Here is a 23,292-nt window from a genome sequence, read left to right on the forward strand (position 1 = left end):
AGGTCTAAACTGGTAATGTACAATTAATTGATTCCACCATATATGCCTAACCAGACTGTTTATGTGCTTAACGTTGATATGTTCAGTTAGTTACAACTACTTGGGCTCCCTCTAGTGGGGAATGTTTGAGTTGCACCGCTACATGGAACAGGGAAAAAATAAAAAAAGGCAGTTGTTGCTTATGGTAGCCAAACTTATTTAATTCCTGGAAAATAAAACAAAGAATCAGGTTGGTCTCCATGGACAACTTCTCATTTTTTCACATTTTCTTTTCTCATGTTTATTTATAAATAGTCAAGTGGAAGCTCAACATTTAGAAACCAAGAAATAATGTTCAAAATGTTCAACTATCTACTGAAGTTTACCAAATCTTTCTCAGTTGACATTATATAAATGTGACACTGGGATAAGGCCTAGAATAGTAGTCTGACAACTTTGTAGGATGCCCTAGGGCTGAAGAACATAAATTTATTTGCGAGCTGGTGTGAGCACCTGCCAACTGGGCAGTATCAGCAGGCAAGTTTTAAAGGGAACTTGTAATGAGGAATTATGGAGCCTGGCCTTGCTTCTCTCCTATGACTGAAGGCATAAACAAACCACACACCTTTGGTCCAGGGTCTCCATCTTCTCCTCTGTCTCCAGCATTTCCTGCATAACCAGAAGGGCCCTGAAGAATAAATATAAAAGCATTTTAAACAACATTCATACATATATGAATATTCTAAGTACAAAATATTTTTAAAAAGGTCTATGACAATGGTATTTTCTATAGGCAACACCCCAGCACACAAATACTTTCAGTGTACCAATAACATATAACTTAATCAAAAGTAAAGTTTACTCTGCTCTGCCCCGACCCTCCAACAAAGTCCAATTGGGCTGACAATGTTCTTTGTAAGATCCAAGTGTAAATTTCAGAAGGACAACAAGAACACAACCAGCAGCTTCGTTATGTACCTGTTGCCCTTCTGAAATAAATATACACTTATAGGAGCCTGTTGCTTTGGAAATATAACATATGACATTTGCTTAAATCCTTGCCAGTACAAGTAATGATTATCACAATTATTCTGCATATAGCACATACCCCTTTTAAAAAATTGGCATGGCAATGGCTAAACAATTATCCTATTTTGTGTTACAGAATAACATATTTTAAGAAACAACAACTATCTGAGCTATCTGGGAGTCAGCTCGGCACCTACAAATGAGAAATAATGCTCGGTTTTCCCTGCCATACAGTTATCATGATACAATTGTTTTTTTTATAAACGGATCATATATTACGTCTCTTGCAACCACCTATGATTTTTTTCGAACTGCCACAAAAAAAAAATGTTGCTTCCTTGCAACCATGCCAGACTGAGGGTGTTCTGAACATTGTTTATGTGCAGAATGCTCAGGAATGGTCACGCATGGTCAGAAAGCTATAATATGCAATGTGACTTCAGTTATTAAAGTCTAATTGACCCCATCCTCTCCCATGTCTTACTGTTACTATATCCTTATGATGGACAGCCTCCTTTACCAATAGTCTTGCACAGAAGGGAGCAGGGGGAGGGACAATTACAACTGTGCAGCATGAACTATGCGCATATGAAACATCTAGGTACCTACTATACATGGCTGCCTGTAGCTTAGGGACGTTTACTTTAACTCCAAAAATCTTTCATAGTAGATCAATCACATAAACGTATTACTGCTTCTTACTTTAGATGAAAGCATTACATGACCACTTTTAAAAGGTAAGTTCCTGTTAATGCTTGCATGGCTACATTTAGACATCATGCTAATCTAGGCTTATTTAACTGATGTTTCATGATTTTAAAGGCTCACATGCTTCATTTTTTCCACCAGTTAAAAAAATGAATATAATACTGGAGTCAGTGCAAAGCTTTTAACAGGACAGCCTTTTCAAGAAGAGAAAAGCAAAGATGGTTGCATGCTGTTTGTCTAACCCTTGCACCCTATTACCCCTACAGTTCTTTTGCTGAAATGTTCAGGAAGGGCCTAACAAGAGGGAATACAAACAGAAACCAAACACAATTTGCACATATTGTGGCTTAGTGTAGCTTCTCTAGTCCTGTGGCTATAATAACTTGCTGACAAACACCATATGGAATACATGACTCTGAAACCTCACCTTATCGCCAGGATCTCCCTTACAGCCAGGAGCACCAATTCGACCAGGTTTACCCTAAAAGAAAATATTAAAATAGGACATCAGTGACATTTATTTATTTATTATATATTTGCAATATCCATTAAGATGGAACAGTACCCGCTAAATATATAACAAATTCTGAAAAAAAGCTGTATATAAACTATTGAAAGCAAAAGCAAACAGTTTTTTATTGCTCAAGAAAATGCCTCTGCTTGTATGTTCTATTCTCCTAGATATAGCGCCCTGCCCTCACTTATCACTGTGAGAGGCCAGCTAATTTTCTGATGCTAAAGAATATCTTCAGATACGTTTTAGCCTATCCATTGTTGCGCAGGCTAATTCTCGCACAATTCTATATTTGTCTACAAATTTCAGCAACTTTCGTCTTCTATGCTTATGTTAATTCTCTTACATTATACAGTATATACAGTCTTGGTATAGTGAATATAGAGATTTGAACTTGCCTTCTGTCCATCTGTACCATTTCTTCCAGCCAGCCCAGCAGATCCCTGTCATAAGGAGAAAACAGTTAATGTAGCACACACGTCAGCCTCTAATCAATTTAGTTATACACATCTACCAAACTCCTTACCTTTCTTCCATCTGCTCCAAAATCTCCCTGTAAAACACAAGGGGAATACAGTTACAGGTGATCAACCACTGGTGCCATATTACATAACTGATAAAAGGATTCATATTTACCTTTTCACCTTTCAAACCTGGAACACCCTAAAGGAAAAGGAACTGTGGTTATAATAAATCACTTATAATGAGAACAGTACAGGTAGACCTATTGCCCATGAATGTAGTTCTTTGAAGTTCAAACCTTAGGTCCAGGATATCCAATTGGTCCTTCAATTCCAGGGTCTCCCTAAAACAGAAGAGATCAAGACATGAGCATAACGTGTCAAGAATTAGTTCAGGTAGATTACATGTCTCACAGTCTATTTTAATATTACTATATATAATTAGTATAAGTCCTTGGTGTTTTACCTGCCGACCTTTCGGTCCAATGGTTCCAGGTTCACCAGCATTTCCTTTGGCACCCTAAAATGTAAGAGAAAAGATTAGGAGTAGAAGTAAGGAAAGTTATTCACAGATGTGATTTAAGTATGTTTATTGGTTTCGGTTCTTCTGCATATGCATCTGTAGAGCATGGAGTAAAAAAAACATCATGCTTTTTATGACATTGATGTTTAGATCCAGTCTTGAAAATCCTGGTTGACCTATTACATTTATCTGACTTAATCCGGTTTTCTTGTGAGGTGACATTGGTAACATGTTACATAGGTAACACGGAAGAAGAAAACAAGACTGGTGCTACTATGGGGATGAGTATGTCATCTCAATTGGCAGCATTCTAGAGAGACAGGTATCGACTGTCACATCCTTAGACCACATGCAGCCATACACAAGCGAATGATGATGATGCTCTTTAGTGCAAGTTTATTCCATTGTATAATTTGATCATGTAATCATTTTAGCAAAAACAATAGCTCGGCTGTGGTGTTGCAGGCAGCATGGTATATGTTTCTGACTACATTTTAGCTGTGTAGGCCAACAACAAGGAAATATGGTTTTAAGTTTCCTGAACTATAAAGAGTCCTCTGACTTTTATCAACATACCCTACATCCTATTCCCCCTAAAGTTCTTTTGCTTCATTTAGCCTTTAATGTTCAGAGTTAGACAGATGAGGAAAACAAAAAAGAAAGATTGTGTCACAATATGCACATTTTGAGGCTTGGTGCTGCCTCCTCTAACCTTGTTACCATACTGTAGGTGTTGGCCATTATAGTAAAATGAGCCCTGTACTTTACCTGTTGGCCCCTTTTTCATATTCCACTGCTATTATGGTAGAAGAGCGCATAAATAAAGGTCCCATCTTTTATTTTTGTACAATAACTAGGGTATAAAAGACTAAGAGTGCTTGTAGTGTTGGGGTACAAATGGCACGGAGCACAATCCCTGAAATATATTCTAGAAAAGAGCCAGTGGCATCACTATGGGGTGCAGCCCGCCCATTGGAAGGGGTGTCACCCCTTCTGAAAATTCAGGCACTCAGTCATGGACCGAGAGCTGGACAGTTGCATGAGAGAGGAGGGGATCCAACAGCATACCTTATCCTGCCGGGTGAACATGCCCTCCTCTCTCTGCTGGGGTCCATCACCAAAATGGCCACCGGCAGATAACAGCGCGTCACATCATCACATGCATGCATGATGACGTTACGGCAGGGAGTCACCCAGTGTTCGCTCTGGGTGACACCAAGCCTCGGGATGCCCCTGGAAAGAACTCTACGATCTTTACCATTACAGGTCATGAAAACAAATCTAGAAGACGCAGCAGCACCACTGTGCACATGAGAGAAGATAAAGGACACTTTACTAGGTGGCACAAAGGTGTGGGGTGGGGGTTGTAATACACTTTAGGATGTTGATTTTGATATGTAATGGGAATCTAATACCTAAAATGTATTTATATGTCACATAAATAACATGCAAAAAACTAAGTGGAGACATTTATAAAGGTTACCTTCTGTCCTCTCTGTCCATGTACACCAGGGGGTCCTTTAATCTCTAGGCAGCTCAGTTTATAACACTGAAAGACACACAACAGTATTATGTATAGTTTATAAGAGAAATACAATACAGCCAAAGAAAAAATACATCCCTTTCCCTCAGCCATGATATGGCTAAATGTACACATCCAGTCACGTTTCTTGATCGCCGGATGACCTAGGTTTCATCTTGGATGCAAATATAAATTCAATGTATGTGAGGACATGACAATTGCCTCTGCACCATCAATGTAGAATAATAATCTTTCTGCTGTAATTTTCTACTTGGAATGTTTTCTTGCAGTCATTGTCACCCCATATACAACCAGACTGACTCCTAATTAAGCATGTAGCAGTTTAACCCTTTAGCTGTTGACTTTACCAATATCTTTAACAGGGTTATTCACAAAAGGGGGAAGAGTTTGGAGAAGGTAGGAGAAGTGAACAATCCAGGACAATATAGCTGATCTGGAAAAATTCTTCAATTCAGCTCACTTTCCAGTTAAGCTATGTTGTCCTAGATTGTTCACTTCTCCAAACTCTTCACCCTTTTGTGAATAACCCTGTAAACTTTTACAGTCTGCTCTAGAATAACGCCTACGGGCCTTTATTTTTATACAGTTTATGATATGATTGCTTGTCATTTTTGGGCCTTGTAAATGTTTCTGTACCTAGTGAAGAAATTACTGTAGCTGTATTGGTCTGGGCCCTGTATTGGTCTGGGCCCTTGGTGGGTTGTGACCCAAAAGTGGGTCGCGACCCTGTGTTCAGTGGGTCGTGGGCATGCCTTCCACTTTTCCTGGCGAGAGGCTCCTCAACCTACTCCTAGAGCAGCACTATCAGTTCTCTCGCGGCCATTCAAAATATGCTGCCCGGCGCTGAGTGTCAGATTGAGGTGGGGTGGGCTGGGGGTATGGCCACGAGGGAGCTCCATCCATAAGTGCATTGCTTACAGCTCCCTCACGTGTCCTGTAGAAATGCCTGGACCAGAGTGATGTCACATTCTGGCTCCCGGAACCTCTACAGGGTGCGCGAGGGAGCTGTACAAGCAGTGCACGTATGGATGGAGCTTTGTCACAGCACAGCAGCCCACACTGGACCCCAGGCTGAGGATGCGCTCCAGTTCGGAAGGTAGAGAGACTGGGTGGATCTTAACTAGTACCGTGCGATTAACACACGGTACCATGCAATCTCACCTACTGTGCATTCTGGTGTGGGAGGTGTGTTGCGTTGCCATTCATTTGAAGGGTACCCCAAACGCACCTACCACCCACAGTTCGTACGCCCGCATCGTAACGTGCGGTACCCAATGCTATGCATTCCATTGCAGTGCGACTTGGGTCGCGACTTAACGACCAAGGACAAATGTGGGTCCTGAGATTACACAGGTTGAGAGCCACTGGTCTAGACCATATACTTGCCATTATGATGACAGGCTCACCTTCATTTTGTAACATATATATACACACACACACACACACACACACACACACACACACAGCTGTGTCTTGCCTGGATACACCTCATACACAATAAAACTCACTAGTTGAATGGTGTTATCATGAGTTTACATACCTCTCCATAAGCTTCGTGTTTCTGTAGAAAGATATAAAGATGCAGTTAGATTTTCTATATATTTACAAGGTCACACAGTATTATGAATATTATATACATAGTATGGTCAAATGTGATCGATGTAATCCCCATGTTAGAATACAGCTCACTATATTATAAAGAGTACCCTTGTCTAATAGCCAACCAAGATATGACAATTTTTTAACCAACAAAGGCTGTTTCTTAATTCTAGTAGCCAAAGGGCAAATTCTATGATCAGAAAACTAGCACTATGGACCCATTCACACCTGAAAAATGTATCTGCACCTTATTTTCAACACAGTGTACCATGATGCATGGTAGAGCCTTACCATGTGTTGCAGAGCAGTGCGCTACAATGCAAGTTAGAAGGCTTGCTTTTCAAAATGAATGACATGGAAACACACTAAACGTGCATAACGTGAATCTAGCCTATGTATTTACCCTAATGCTTTAATTTTTCTTAATTTTTTTTCCTACTATTGCGAAAGTATTAGTTTGTCTTAAGTACCCATCCTGGCATATAAAAGGCAGCGTTTAAAATTCCTCTACCCCCCAATCAGTTAGTCATTTCTAATGGTCCATTTTCTGAGGTCTGATATTTGATTTGGATGTTGCCAAATCTGTTACCAGAAACTGAGGTTTCTGTTAGTAAATGGAGAAGAATCAGAAGAGCTTATGTCCTCTCTACATGTTTGTATGGCGAAGGCAATAGGAAGAACTCCCCTGTTATAGCAGGTGGAATAAGACAATATAAAGTCAGAAGGAACAGATCCAGAATCAGCTAATCAGACTCTATAAGTGAAATACCACTTTTGGACAGATGGCCCCTTACAGTGTGTACATTTGGAGGACAGGAGACGAAGAACACTATGCTCTATGCAAATTTAAAACTGAATTCTGTGAATATTACAAAAAAAAACTCCCACAATTTAAAGCCTAACTCCAGCTATGTTTTATTTTGAATATAGTGGTAAAGGGTTGACATTTCTAACAGGTTGTCAATTCTGTCTATAACCCCACTGGGCAGATTTTCATCCAATTCTTGTTCCTCTGATGCACATGCATGAAATGGTGGGAGTGACAGCAAAATAATATCAGAAATTCTAACCTTTCATCACTCTACTAATTATTTTTTTTACCTATGTCCATTTTAGAGATATTTCCTATCACTACATCCCATGATGGGAAGTGAGAGGAAATGCTTTCTTAAAGTAGAACATAAGCCAATTTTATTTTTGTTTTGTATAAAATAAGGTAGGGTTATAACTCCTGTCAGCGTTGTTTTTGCCCTCTGTGTCCCATTGGGGAGATTTCCCTTTACTTCCTGTCCGGTATCCAAAACAGGAAGTGAGATGATATCCCTCCAAAGTGAGGGAAATCCCTGGTGGTCAGCAGGTTCACAAGAACTAGTGTCCCCTTTGGAAGATTTCACATCTCTTGCTATCATAGTGAGAACCCAAAATTTGGGATTTTCTTTAACTTGCACTTTCAGTCACCTGGTCACCAGGACAAAAAGAGAGGATGCCTTTCCACAATAGAGACAGATAGCAATAAAAAACTGACTGCGGTTTTAATTCCTCTCCACTACATCCAAAACTAACAACAAATTTTAGGCTTCAGTTGTACTTAAAATTCAGCTGGGATAAGTACCCATTTGTATCTTTATAGGCAAGTCCTGTAATCCCCTGCACAACAACTATATGTCAACTTTAAACAGAGAAAGGGGTGCCATACTCCTGACTGTGCTGTGTGATGGACATGTGTAAATTTCAGGACTGGTTGGGTAAAAATACAAATATTTTGGCAGGTAAAACCTCCATGCATTTCATGTCTCTATTTAGTCGTTTACTGGAGTTCAGCTTTAGCTAAAACATTTTTTTTACCATATGTTCACCTAGTTTCCACAGTATGCACAGTGATAGTTTGTAATGTTTTCAGACATACCAGTCCTATAAAATTTTCATTGTACAATGCAGTATTTTTTACATTTTTTTGCAGTTTAAGTGTGTTACGTTCTACTATGGGTTCCATGCTATTTAACTTACCATAACTTGAATGATTTTATCAATGGTTCTCTGATCGATCTCAGTTTGGTCATTAGGATTGGTCACTGTATATGCGTTCCTGAACAGCTCATAAGGTTGGCTTGCAATCTCCCTGAGACCAGACTCATACACAGATTGACTTGCAGCTACTGAGAACAGCTTGATCCCTTTAGACTGGGCTAATTCAACCTGTGCCTTCATTCCTCCACATGGGTTACCAGTCACATGACCATCTGTGATCACTACTGCAAAATTCACGACTTGTTGACCTTGGTCAGCCTGAGCCTTTATTGCTGCATCAAGTAGTGATGTCATATTAGCAATGGCGCAGTCGGTGAAGGTACCCCGTCCAATGTATTGGACTCCACGTAGTTTTGTAATGTATTCCTTCTGGTCGGCAGTAAGTTGGCTGTAGATTTGGACTTCATCTGAATAATGCAGGCCTGCATACTGCCAGTTCAGAAGGATCTGGTCCCGGTAGGCAGCATTTTCTAGCTTTGACAAGAAGGCTGGAATAAAACGCTTCATATGATCCAGCAAGCTCTGAATTGGAGCCGTCTGTAGAATTATACTCTCGGATGTGTCAATGATGAAGAAGACATTGACTGGACATTTGGTTTTATCTGTAACAACATTACAAAGAACACATTAGTGTTGGGTGAGGTTGTGAGAATTTACTTTTTGGCTGGCAAAATGTTTTGAGTTTTGCTAAGATACTGTATAGTTGTTGTTGTTTTTGTTCATGTAAAATTATTTTCAATAAAAATTGTATAACAGACACAGATTAATGCAGCTAACGTTGTTGTCTGGGGGAAATATGTTAATTACACAGTACCAGGGTACAAGAAAAAACTTGCGGGGAAGCTTGATGGATGAATAGACATTAGGGACTTAACTAATGCTTTGCTGTATTTGGAGTTTTTGTAGAATTACACACAATATATATTCAATAAAATTATGATTTAAGTATTATGCATTAGTAAGGAAACTGTAGACTTAGGGGGTTATTCACTTAGCTGCCGAAGGCAGCCGAGTGAATAACCCAACCGAAGTGAAGTGAGCCGAACGCTGTTGTAGACTGATTTCAGCTGTACATCGGCTAGAATCAGCCGTACATCGGCTGCCTTCCGTCAACCGAACATGCTCTCATGTTCAGCTGAGCCGAAGTGCAGAAGGAGTTCGACTCAGCCAAACCAACATCTGGATTGGCTGAGCCAAAGCTCCGGCAGCTCACTTGCTTCTATTCTCCCCATAGGGGCCGAATGGCAGTGAGAGAATGGCTAAATGCCACCGAGCAACATTCGGCTCTGCTACTCTGCTCTCTACCTCCGAGGTAGCGAACAGAATAGAAAACAACTTAAATAAATGAAAAAAAAGTTTAAAAAGTATTTTTTTTAAAATATAAAAAAGTTAAAAAAATTATAAAACATTTTAAAGAAAAAAAAACTGGAAAAAAAAACGACGCACACCGACCCGACCGCATGCGACGAACCTCTGCCGCATATTGTCGAATCTGACAATGACAGCAACAATTGGGCGGACATCAGGGCCCAGTTGTTATTGTTTAATGACAGATCAGCGTCCCTAGGTCATTTGGGGACGCTGATCTGTCATTGCAACTGGGAGGGAGCTATCACTTGCGTGAAGAACTGTCGGTCCCTTGGCCTACCTTTCTCCACTCTTCGGGTGTCACTACGACTCCTACTAGCCGAAGCATATGGGTTTGGCTCGGCTGAGCCGCTCAGCTGCTTTCGGCTGCTGGACGGGCTATTGTGAATAGCCCGTACAGCAGCCCTTCGGTTGGACTGTGGCCGAAGTGAGCCGAAGGATCAGTCGAAGTTACGGCTGGATCCTTCGGCTCTATAGTGAATAACCCTCATAATGTAAATGTATCAGTAGGTGCGTTTGTAAATTGCCAGGCAATCCTTCAAATAAGATAAAGACTTGTTTATTTTATTAAGCAAACAAGCTGTGTTTAGGAAAAGAATACCATTCCCTTATTGTGTAAGGCACTTGGTGAGTGCACTGGAGTCTAGAAGCAGCAAAAAGAATAAGATTAAATAATAAATAAAAAATACAATTACAATTCTGGCTGCTCCTTATTCTTTCCTAAAGCTTAAATGAACCTTCAGTTTTAATCAGCTAAATCCATTTCAGATGCATCAAAACAAAAGATGTTTAATGACTTAAGCTGGCCATACATACTGTATATGGCTGCGGGCTGAACAAGAGAACATTGCTTGATTCCCCCTTGCACACTAAACAGCATGGATGGAGGAATCTTTCCTGTAGAATACATGAACAGTGACTGTAGCTGATTGGCTACAATTACTGTTAGACAGACAATTTTCCGCCCGACTCCCTCAATTCTTCGATTGAAGTTTGTTGATCCTGGTGGTGTCTGCAGGGCCACCCATTTTGCCCAATTCATGTAAATTGGCTAAAATTCTAACAGTCTATGGCCAGCTTTACAGTTTATTTTCTTTCTAAAGCAGCCACAGCCTGAGCAGAAAGGCCGGTCACTTGCCAGCATGTTACAGAGAAGAACGCTTGCTCTGAGTTTCCAACACACATGCTGCAATCAGAAAAAAAGCTCCTTGGTAATTGGAGAGCTCTAGGTCTGACTCAGCAGGGAGTGTGTTGCAACTCTGCATAGAGGCTGCTGCTTCCATATAGAGAATAAGGGTCCCACCCTGCAGCATTCTGGCAGGGAACAGAGTTTTCTACTTCTAAAGTGGCTGCTTTTTAAAGTAAACCAACTGTAATTGTTTTACACTTTTTGTTTTGATACACTTGCAATATATATAGTTAATTTAAGTGAAAGATAAATCGGGCTTTAAATAGAACCAAACTGTATATTTCTGTTTCAAGCCTTAAACTGTTGGGTGTTTCTGCCCAGTTTCGTGTGTTTCCTACTTTTGCATTTTTCCATTATATAAAAATCATTAGGATCCAACGAAGGGAGTTCAGCCTCCAAGTAACAAAGGCTGATAATCAGGCTAGGTAACTTCAGAGATCTCAGCACTGGGCTCCCCAAGAAATATTAGAGACTGTTAAAAAGGCACTATCAGAAACCTAGTACTAGGTAGTCACATGTACCTGGACTTGCTCAGTAATGATGAAGGGCTAGCTCACACCAGCCTCAGTGCGTTCCGGCCCGATTGTGGCCGGAATACACTGGATCGCATTCCAGCGACAATATTTTTTCTGACTGCATCGGAGCGGAGGCACTGATGTGCCACGCGTTCCTGTGCGGCCGATCACATTGCAGCCGGAGGGTGTGGCTGCGGTGCCATTGAGTTCAATGCACTGACACGCCCCCTCACGTCCCAAAACAAAGTGAGCCGGCCGGAATGTGACCCAGTGCGTTCAGCCCACAATCGGGCCAGAGCGCACTGAGGCTGGTGTGAGCTAGCCCTTAGGCTCTGTTTGTTGTTAGTGTTACCATCTTAGTCCTGGGCTGCAGTCTTGCAATACCCACCAGTAATAACCACCAGTTTGTGTTCCATGCACAGGTTAGCTACATGGGGAACATTGGTGATCACATTAAGCAGCCATGTTTCTGTCTGTAGCATTATCCTTGCACTTGAAAATGGTGGTGTTTCTTAGACAAAGATTTAGCATACTTGCAATGGGTTCCACTTGGTTAGCAATGGTCTTATCCAGTTTTAGATATTTTACTGCAGTCTCATGGGCCTTGTAAGGTTATTACAATCATTACAACTGAGGAAGCCACTTGGGTGAGTAGTGAAACGTCTTCAACATTAAAGAGCAAGTCCAGTTTAACTTGACTAACTATTACTAGCTATACCATGACCTGTATAAATGAGAACCTTCACAGACACCCTATCAGAAAGCCTACAAATATGCATGAAAAAAACCTTTGGATACAGCAATATAGAGCATGATAGGATTTTTTTTTTCTGCAAAAAAACTGGACCATTTATCGTTAAGCAGCAGTCTTTAATGTTTGGTTAAGTGGCTCTGCCCTGGCACAGTCTCTTAAAAACTGCCTGATAAAATCACACTGGGAGAATTAGATCATCTGAATCTGTTAAAAGCATTTCCACTGCCTCCTCTACCCTAGTCATCACTCACCGGGGATGATATACCACTGTAACTTGGTGCCAATGCACAGAGTGTCAGGCAGTAGTAGAGGGGTGACCAGCATAACACAACATGTGTACACAGAGCCAAAAACAAAGACCAGTGAGCAGACATCAGGAACTGTGGGCCAGCATCTTAGTTTAAAAAGTAGACGCTAACCTTGAAACAAATATGGCACTGGAGAAAAAAGAAAGTTCAGGGCATTTCTAGAGGCATCAACCTAGGCACTATGCACGGTATTGTTAAAACAACCGTATTTGAGTCATCAATGGGTGATCAATTCGTACAGTTTATGCCACAGTATTCTAATGTGGGAAATATCTAAGCTAGACAGCGTTACCTAAGCTAAGAGTATAGCAAATGCACTATTAAGAGTATAGTTGTGTTAATGTGACCCGTCAATGGCTAAATGGCAAAAGTTACTGTCTAGGTGTGACTACAAATGTTGGTGGCTAGAGAGGGAGATACAGCTGTCTGAAAGACACCAGTACAGTGATAAAACACCATTGCTCTCCTTACTCAGCTCTCTACTTCTATCAGCATGGTCCATGCTAACACATATGCACTAGAGCAGAGCCTGATTGGCTACGAGTAATGGTCCTCCCTCTCCTGATGTCAGCATGTGTGTGTTCTCAAGGTTATAAGTCACTAACAGCCAAGGAAATGTAATATCATTATAAAGACATCTGCAATCTCACAAATATTTTCTATTCTCGGAAATAGATCAAATTACCTGCACAAGATTTTTGATCACCATTCTGTGCCAAGAGAGATCCACATGTGATGGCAAGCAGCAAACACAGCACATGGAGCTTGGCCATGACTGCTCTGTGGAGATAAACAGAGGACAATGTACCAGAATGATAATGATACATAACATTCAAATACCAGTACTGATATTGTAATCAGTCAATGTAAGATCGCAGTCACAAAGTCAGATAGAAGTGACATTTCAGGACCGATCAGCTGCTCCGGGGCAGATCGGTTCTCCTGCACATACGATCTGTGATGCCGATATGTCCTGGAACAGCTGAGAAAGCGTTGGAATTCTTCACCTTTTGCCGGTCAGATATTCCACCACCGAAAAAGTAGACGTGATTAAGTTAAAATGTGTGACCATGTGACCGGTCACACATTCTAACACAGTCACAAACTTTGATAGAACACCAGGACAGACAGAATGTGAAAGGAAATCCAACATTTTACAGTTTTTCCAAGAACAGGAGGTGAGGGGAAATCTTACAATGGGGACATCTGCACTGGGCAACTGTCTAACAACTTCCTCTTACTTCCTGTTGTTGCTCCAGGACAGGAAGTGAAGGGAAATCTCCCAACTGGGCACAGGCAGCACAACTAATGAACAAACAAACACCAGTAGTGGAATACAATGGGAGTAGTGAAGGTAGTATAAATCAATACAAGATTATAAGGGGACCAGCCTCTGCCATATCAGCAGTACTGATACAGTACTTGAGTTACATTTCCATGAACTGCACAGATTTTTTTTATCATTTATTAACATATGGAATATCTCATGTTTCAAAGTGGGATGGAAACAGTGCTCTCACTGCCTACATTGGCCAATGAGATTCTTTTTTTTTCACTGTGCCAAACTATATTGGAGACAAGAAAAAGAGAAAATGATTGGTTGCTATGCGCAATAAAAAAAGTTCCTTTTTCGGAAACATTCATAAAGAGGCCCTCAGTGGTGGTGTTCTGTGTATCCTATAAAGGGTATTGAGAATTATGACTATTTCATCAGGTATAAATAACATACTTAGAGATGTGGCCCATAGCTTAATAACTATTAAGGTATGGGAGGGACCATAGCGTGTTCAAAGCTCACAACACCATCTCATTCATATATGACAATATTTAACTGCCATAACAATTCAAACTTAACATATGATAAAAAGTGCATCTGAAGAGATTACCTTATTACTTTGTTGAAAGTCTAACGTCAAAACATTCAGCACATCCAGAGATATAGACAGCTGAAATCACATGTAAATTCTGACTTTCTCAGCAAAGTCAAGTTTACCCCTCCCTGCATCTTCTCAATTTCGGTTGCTCAGTGAGGCTGCACATCACACTAAAGGACCAATAAGGAGGTTGGGAGGAGGGAGGGTGCAGGGCCAAACTTGACTTTTGCATATACTTTCAGCTTCCTTGGTTTTTCCATCTATTGAGAGTTTTCACATATGATTTTGTAAAAGTAATCTCCATTTTTTTTGTTTACATCAAATGCTTAGCTTGAGCAAAAAGTAAGCATTACTAGACCCGTCCCGCTTCTGACTGATAAATGTATATCAGAAAATGACAGGATTTTCCAAATCCAGGCACACGTGATGTCACCCATTACCAACGTAAATGACATACAAAATTATATAGAAAACAAATCAAATGCCACTTTTGAAACCTGAAAAAGTATAATAAAGCTCAACGAACTGACCTAAAATAATACACATATGCATAAACAATCCCAAAGGCACTGTACCTATTGGCAGGGGTAGGCAACCTCAGCACTCCAGATGTGGAGAAACTACAAATGCCATCATGTCTCTGCAAGTCATTCCTGTGGCTTGCAATTGGGCTCATAGGACTTGTAGTTCCACAACAGCTGGAGTGCCAAGGTTGCCTACCCCAGATATAGGGTCTGAATCATGCCAGTGTGAACAATGCAAAAGAAAATCTCCCTGCAACTTGATGACCTTTTGACAATAGACAGGTTTTTCAGAACAGGTATTTACAAACATTTACTGTTTTACTGAAAAAATATATTTAAAAATAACCATAAAACTGTTTGTAAAATATTATTCCAATAAGAAAAAATACCAAATGTATCATTTATTTATACAAATTCAAGCCAGCTGCTCTGCCCATATTAGGAATCACCAAGTTGCATGACGTTGTGGAGATTGTAGAACTACAAGTACCAGCAGTCTCTGTCCACCTAGTAAACAGGAGGGTATGTCACATATTTCAATCTTAGCAGACATACATAGGTTAAATTTGGTCTAGGCAGATACAGATTAAAAGTTTAGACAGATGACTAGTTCCATGCAGTATACTATATTAGAGAAACAATATAACCATATGTAAGATTAGAAGAAAGTAAAGTAACCAATGCATGGAAAATAGAAGAGTATTCACATCATTATTACTGATGCTTTGTACTAGCTATGTACACCAAGCAAGCTAAATACACTGAATAGAAGGGAGATTGTCATTCTCTACTGATGTCCAGCACTGCAATAAGCGTTTTGTCAGTGAATAAAAAGGGAACTTAAAATGATTCTGATGCAAAGAAACTTACCCAACAAATAGTAAAGCCACAAGATGTGTTCTATATGCTCAGTTCTTGGCCAGCCCGTTGCATCCTCTGTAGGGAGAGAGAAGCTGCTTCCTAGGATGGGACCTGCTTCCACCGACAGAAACTTTTGCTCCCTACACCCAAACCCAACTTTTTTTCCCAAGTTTGGCTCGTCCCCTTCCAGGCATTAAATGTAATAGGTGGGCTCTGTGACCACAGGGTGTCACTGTGGATCCACTATAAGGAGGCCTGCAAGAGGGTCTCATTTTATGAAGAGGGAAAGTCTGTGATCCTAATTCTCTGTTTCTGCAGATTACTTTTTGATTAGTAAAATCATTATTTAGTGGGATGATTCACTTATTTCCTGTGAGCGCAAATAGATGCTGAGGGCTTGATGCTTTCCAGCTGTTGTAGGACTACAAATCACAGCAAACAGTGACAGTATGCAGAGATTGTGTCACTTTCCTGGCAGTAGCAGCTGAACCTGAGCGAATACAACTAATATATAAACTTTCTGGTGCTTTTTTTTTTAAAATCTTCATATTGTCAAATATCTGCAAGCGGGTGAAACATGATTTACGTTTATTGCGTACTTCTTTATGACAAATCTAAAAAACTCTTGGCTGAAATAGTCAAAACTGCCTATCTTGTGTGTTTGAGTTCTTGAAGCATCCACGTATTCTGTCTGGTAAATGTTCAAACTTTACAAGTTATGATAGATGAAATGGTTGTACAGTTGTGTTCATGGAATGGTACCAGATACTCTTCTACAGCTTTCAGCATTCATAGACAAAGCTGTGTATTTTCCATTTACATTCATTTATCAACAAGCAAAATGTGAAAAAATGTAGTTGCCTACATCTGATACTTGAAAGAAGAACTTCGGGCAAACAAAAAAACTTACCCTTGCAGTAGGGCTACCCCCGCAAAGCTGCAAAGGTTATGTAATCATTTTACTTACCTTAACCTCACCTTCCTTGGGCTGCTAGACCGGTCCCTTCAGCCTCTTCTCCTATGGACCACTGACGTCATCATGTCTCATGCAGATTAATGGACCTGCATAAAGGTGGCAATACACCTTACAACCATTGTACAACTTTTTTTGTCCAGACATCTCACCCTTGTTCAATTTTCGTTCAACTAACCCAGGGGTCGGCAACCTTGGCTCTCCAGCTGTGCTGAAACTACAAATCCCATAAGGCATTGCGAACCACAGGCATGACTCCCAGAGGCAGAAGCATGATGGAATTTGTAGATTCAGCACAGCTGGAGAGCCAAGGTTGCCTACCCCTGAACTAGCCCATCATGCACAGACAAATGTAGTTCGCAATTAACATTCATCAGCACCACTAACTGGCAGATTTTCATCAATCAAAAGAACAGATTTTCGTGTGAGCATGTGCAATTTTCATATTGAGATTTTTGTTGTACAACCACGCCAGTAATCCGTCATTTTTCGTCCAACTAGACAAAAGTTTTCTAGCCTGCTTGAAAGACAAAAATCTGCCAGTTGTACAGTAATTGAGCTTGTGCACTTCCCATCAACTGGCAGATTTTCGGGTGAAAACGCGTTCACAGACAAAAATCTCCAGATAATTGTAAGGTGTATGGGCACCTTTCGACATGAGGAGGCTAAAGGGACAGTCCATAGTCAGAGCATGGGGAGAGAGAGGTGAGTACTGACCACTGCAGGACCAAGGACTAAAATAGCCGCACACCGTGAATCGCAAAAAAAAGTCTCTCACCTGCTCGAGATGAGTAGCCTCAGGTAGTACACCAGCCTCCATTGAGAACACACATCTTGGACTTCACGATCCTCCCACAGACCGCTCCTCATCCGATCCTCGGACCCACACCAGTAAGTACACCTTTTCATTTGCCTTTTCTTTGGCAATATTCAGCCCAGCTAGACAATCCTCCTTATCCACTACCAGATAACCCTCCTTAGTTTTGCGCCCTCACTTTTGTCCTTTTTAAAAAAAAGTAACATGTAATCCATGGGGCCACGCGACAATCGCTGTCTGCAATTGTGCATGGCCGCTCAGGTCTGCACCGGGCCTGAAAGTGACACCAAACTCAGGAGTTAAATCTTAAAAATACTTTCAGGTACCTTAACTATTAACAGAAATGTATCTTAATTGTGTCTCAAGACAAAGTCACTGCGCTAAAAAACGTACAACTTATACATAAATATACAAAAACAATAAAGGGCCTAGCGATAGCCCCAACATAATATGCAACCTCCCCTATAGTTAAACTCAATACAATCTCAAAACTGCATGTGCAATGTATTGTGATCCAACAGCGTGGATTTTATACACAATTGTATCTTATTTGTGTATCATTCAGGCTAGGTTCACACCTAGCGATTGAGCATGTAAGCTGTTTTCGCACGGTTGTAGCGCGTTTTCGTTTGCACAACTGTACTTTGATAAACTGCATGGTTTTTAATGCATAGAGATGTCTATGCGACCCAAGTCACGCGACAACCACCTGAAAATACATCTCAGTGTGAACCTAGCCTGAATGAAACACAAATAAGATACAATTGTGTATAAAATCCACGCTTTTGGATCAGCTAGATCCTCAAATCATCTCTGAATTTGTGCTGACACTGTCCTTTCTTCTGGAGGGTGGCAACTTTTGTTCGCCATGGTCCTTGTGCGTGTAATAGGCAGAACTTTTATCTCAAGGCAGAACTTTTTGAAAAAAAGTTTGGATAGAGTAGGGGAAGGTTAAAAAACTGCTGTCAGATTTTTTTCCCATCTGTGTTTCAATATGGAGATTTCCCTATACTTCCCGTCCTGTAGACTCAACAGGCAATGAGAGGATATCTTTCCAATAGGAGGACGCTGTTCGACTATTCACTTCAGACTGGTATGTCTGATTTCAGCCGTATATCGGCTGAAATCAGCTGTACATCGTGTGGCTTCAGGTCGGCCCGAAGTGCAGAAGGAGTTCGACTCAGCCGATCCAACATCTGGATCGGCTAAGCCGAACCACCGGCAGGCTACCCGCTGCTGTTCGGGCTATTCTTAAAGATCCCGAACAGCAGTGAGTGAATAGCCGAATGCCGCTGAGCGGCATTCGGCTCGGCTGTTCTGCTCGGTCCCTCAGAGGTACCGAGCAGAACAGAAAAATAGTTTAAAAAGTAGACAAAAATAAATAGAAAACGATTGTGCGGAGCTAGCAGTGACAGCTAGCTCCGCCCAAATGTTTTGCATTGGCCGGCGGTTCTGCTGCCGTCAAAAAAAAAGAAAGAAAAAAAAACTCTCCCGGGCGCTCCGGGAGTCTTTACACGCTGCCCGGCTTCTCGGCTAATTAGGAAGCCAGGTGGTGAGTCATTACACGCCGCCTGGCTTCCTGAATGGGACTTCCGGTACTTGCTATTCGGTATCAGCGAGTACCAAAAAAAAAATATCGGTACTAGTACTCGATATCGAAATACCGGTATCGCTGCATCCCTAATCTATATATCTGTACAGAACAAGTCAGTTGCCTTGACTTATTCTTTACAGATATACTTGTTTAAATGTAAAGTTAGGGCATTGAAAAAAATATTTTTGTGATGGTTTTCCTCTAATGTTCATCACTGTGTGTTCCTTGAACCTCCATAAATGTTATACAGTTTTCCTACAGAAGAACTTGGTTGCTGGCTCATAATCCACCTCTAAACTGTTTACCATAATAGGTAGTTATCATAAAAAAAGTGGTTTGTGCGGTTATGCCAAAGACCACCTACACTACACTTATTTTCCCGCTAAAATGTACATTACCAACTCTCTCACTTATGTTTGCCTTGGCACTGTATCAAATGTAAGCCTTGTTACAGTAAAACCTGGACCCTGAATTCATATGTCAGAAAATGTATATGAATGCCAATCTGGTAAGAATTCAACAGTATTATATAACTGACTTATCTTCATACAGAAATACTGTCTGCCCATAGCAACCAACCAGATTCCATGTTTTCCAAGCACACAATAGAAATGCTTAATCCTGACATATAATAGTAAGTAAAATATATAAAGAGGAATTTATCGAAACAGGAGCAGACGAAAACTGGAGCAGCTGTGCATAGCAACCAATCAGCATCTCTCTTTCATTTTCAAATCTCAACTGAACAAACTCAACAGAGAAGCTGATTGGTTGCCATGCACAGCTGCTCCAGACTTTGTCTGCTCCAGTTTTGATAAATTCCCCTCACAGTCTTTCCCTTTGCTTTTTCTTATTTTGCAACCCACCAAATCATGTCCCAAAGTGTTACCTCACATTCTGTTGGAACCTTTCCGAATAAAGATCAAAAAGCACTGATACCTTTTCTAGGGAGGGTTAAACTCTGATCACCACACCACCTGCTAGTCCAAGCTTCTCACTGATGATCTACTTCTTATGTATGAGCCTCATCTCCAGGAAATGTTAGTATACATAAAATAAAGGACAAGCCATAGTGCTCTCCATTTAAATAATTAAAAAAAATCTTTATTTTTAATTGTTTTCACAAGGGGAGGTTGACAGTCTCCTTACTCCTTAGTATGGCTCTTTTATAAAAATAATAATTAAAAACAAATTCCTGTAAAAGAAGAGGAATTATACCTAGCTGTCCAGCCACCCATGGACTGGATCTTCTGGAACTGCACCGGCTGAAGAATTTTCAGCATCTAACACATTTCCGGGAGTGCTGGGTGCCTGGTCAGCCACTGTACACTCTTGTTCCATACACTGGCTGCTACTTCACTACAGGACACAATAGTGATGTAGCAGCCAGCAGATGGAACCACAGTGCACAGTGGGGGGCTAGGCACCCCACACTCCTGAAATATTCTTCAGCTGGTGTAGTTCTAGAAGACAGCGAAGGTACAGGGCATGGGTGGCAGGAGAGTCGCTTTAAGATATCCCAGATGCTGTTTGTTTCTAAATGTGCAGTAATGTTTAACATATTATTTATAAAAGTGGCTATGGCAAGAATTTTTGTCATAGCAGTCAGAATCAGATTTTCCTTGTTCATTCACTTTGAAAGCATAAAAGGGAGCGTCCGATTAGTCAGTATAATTAAAAAAATGTCTAACTTTAGAGTCTTTGATAGTTCTACTTCTGTATATGTTATAGATTACATGCACAGTTAGACATAGTATGCTTCTTGATAAATGGATGCTGAAACAGAACTTAGTATTGTTTTTGGACAGTTCTTGCATGTGGATGTGAGTCAGTGATAATAATCACTTCTTTTGCTTTACATTTTTCTCCATGCCACTTTGCAGCGGTAACATGACTAAGTTCCCTGTGTTTCTAACTGCATGAAGCTGCACTGCACAATTATTTCCATAACACTATGGCAAGAGTTAAAATTTCGGTTTCTTGCTTTTTCCATTAAATTAAAACCACTTGGAAGAGAAACATATGTTTTATTTTTCGGTCTCCAAGAGAAACTGAGGGGAAAAAAAGATCTGACATTTGGTTTCCATTAGGAGATCCCAGATTGTAGAGCATCTTATTACTCATAGTACACAGCCTGTCTGGGGACTCACCCTGGAGTGAGAAGTGAGTGGGTTATATCCTGAGACCCCTAAATTATCAGACTTTTCCAAAAAGGGCACCCATATTTTTGTCTGAATGTAGAATTCCGAAGAAAATAATAAATACAGTTCTTCCAGTGAATTTCCAATTAAGCACAGAAAAGTTTCTCCCTCTTGACTTCAATGGGAGTCCAGCCATCTGCCGTCACAATAGTCTTGAGCATTGCTTTCCCGCCAAAACGGAACTCTCTCATATATCATTTCTACAGAAACCTGGTCCCTACTACAGAATCTGCATTAAAGTGTATTAACACTTTCACAGTTAGAATAGTGCTGTTTTGTAGCCCACACCTAATAGGTCAGAATGGTAGTAGGATCAGGGGCGTATCTGCCGCGAGGCAAACAAGGCGTTTGCCTGGAGCGGCAGATTCGCTAAGTGCCAAACACTGGATTGCCAAGGGCCCTCTATATTTTCATCATATTGTATGCCTGTATGCCCCCTTATGTGGATTCTCTTGCTGGAGAAGTATCTGAACAGTTTTCATTTTTTCTGCTGAGACTCTAACTGCACCTGTAAACCTTTTCTAGGGACATCTCTCCACCTTGCTTTTTAAAAATACATCTTTTAACTCAACCATTGACAGCAACTACATGCCCGCTGGAGTTATGGTTTCTTTGCTTCCTGTGACATTGCCATAGCTGATATTCCTGCCATTGATCTTCTAAAATGAATGTCCTGTTGGATAGAGTGAGGAAGGAATACAAATCCTGCATGCCCAAATTTGGTTGTATTTGCTCAGTCTGTCCTGTGCAATATATTTGCGTTCCTCAGTTTCAACTATTTTTTTCAATCTGAGCTTTTCAATCTGAAACCATTTCTTCAAGGTGGGTGGTTGTTTAGATCAGTGCTTCTTAAAGTGTGGGTCGCGACCCCATATGGCAGTGGTTCTCAACCTTTCTAGGGCCAGGACCCGTTGGTAACATTTGCCAAGTTGTGGTGACCCCCAACGGTAAAATTTATGAATGACGCGGCTGCTGCAGCGACATCTGGCGGGAGAACTGACACTGCTGCTCTAGGTGAGGGCTGAGGAGGACTCTCACCTAGCACAGCAGAAATCACACAGCGACCCACAGGTTGAGAACCACTGGTGTATGCCGTCAGAATAAAAAAAAAAAAAACACCCTAGAAATGCATAGCTAGATTCCGATTGGCTATTTCACTTTGCAATAGCAAACTAGCTATTGCACTCGCCCTCTGCTGCTGTCAATCAGTAGTGGGTACCTGATGGAGAACTTCAGGTCCCCCTCTGCTGATTGGCAGCAGCAGAGGGCGGGTGCAATAGCTAGTTTGCTATTGTCTATTGCTAAGTGAAATAGCCAATAGGAATCTAGCTATGCATTCCTAGGGTGGTTTTTTTTTTTTTTTTCTGACTTACGGCGGCCTACGCCCCCCAATGTCAGACAAAAAAGGTTTACTCTGCTCGGGAGAAAGTGTTTCTCTCCCAGGCGGCCAGGAGCCGCTATCTAATAGCAGGAGACTCCCGGACGACCCCTGGCAAATCGTCATTCGACCCCCGAAGGGGTCCCGACCCACAGGGTGAGAACCGATGCCATATGGGGTCCCGCAAGTGAACAGGGGGGTCGCGATCTGAGTCCCCGGCCAGGACCGCCATCACCGCTGGGGGGAGAGAAGAGAGACACTGACCGACGCTGGGGGTAGGGATGAGAAGAGGAGAGAGACACTGACCGACGCAGGGGGGGGGAGACACCGACCGACATTGGGGGAAAGAGGAGACACCGACCAACGTTGGGGGTAAAGAGGGGAGAGACATCGTCCTACGCTGGGGTCCCTTAAAAATTTTCTCGGCCAAAAAGGGGCCACGAGTGGAGAAAGTTTAAGAAGGCCTAGTTTAGATAACCAGTACAAGGGTATGTACATTCTTGCTGCAATAACCATGTGCATATTCAACACTTTCATGTAGTGTTTCCCTAC

The 23,292-nt window shown here is 41.2% G+C and overlaps 1 protein-coding gene across 4 annotated transcripts in view; it reads right to left on the reverse strand.

Moving 5' to 3' along the window:
* The window catches only part of COL6A2 (collagen type VI alpha 2 chain), a 42,616-nt gene extending 26,670 nt beyond the window's left edge, over nt 1-15,946 (reverse strand). For 3 of the 4 annotated variants that reach the window (XM_018573738.1, XM_018573737.1, XM_018573736.1), the window contains exons 1-12: nt 15,787-15,943; nt 13,204-13,298; nt 8,364-8,986; nt 6,298-6,318; nt 4,698-4,763; nt 3,158-3,211; nt 2,991-3,035; nt 2,867-2,893; nt 2,757-2,783; nt 2,629-2,673; nt 2,144-2,197; nt 605-667 (exon numbers count right to left, since the gene is read on the reverse strand). In XM_018573738.1, the coding sequence (XP_018429240.1) occupies nt 605-667; nt 2,144-2,197; nt 2,629-2,673; nt 2,757-2,783; nt 2,867-2,893; nt 2,991-3,035; nt 3,158-3,211; nt 4,698-4,763; nt 6,298-6,318; nt 8,364-8,986; nt 13,204-13,291 (1,113 nt within the window). In that variant the 5' untranslated portion in view covers nt 13,292-13,298; nt 15,787-15,943. Of the gene's footprint in view, nt 1-604; nt 668-2,143; nt 2,198-2,628; nt 2,674-2,756; nt 2,784-2,866; nt 2,894-2,990; nt 3,036-3,157; nt 3,212-4,697; nt 4,764-6,297; nt 6,319-8,363; nt 8,987-13,203; nt 13,299-15,786 lie in introns of all 4 variants that reach the window. The other variant, XM_018573739.1, reaches the window with a different exon arrangement.
* Between the last annotated feature and the right edge of the window lie 7,346 nt (nt 15,947-23,292).

This window comes from Nanorana parkeri, unplaced genomic scaffold, assembly GCF_000935625.1.
Source record: "Nanorana parkeri isolate BGI_ZX_2015 unplaced genomic scaffold, ASM93562v1 scaffold2512, whole genome shotgun sequence".
NCBI lineage: Eukaryota > Metazoa > Chordata > Amphibia > Anura > Dicroglossidae > Nanorana > Nanorana parkeri.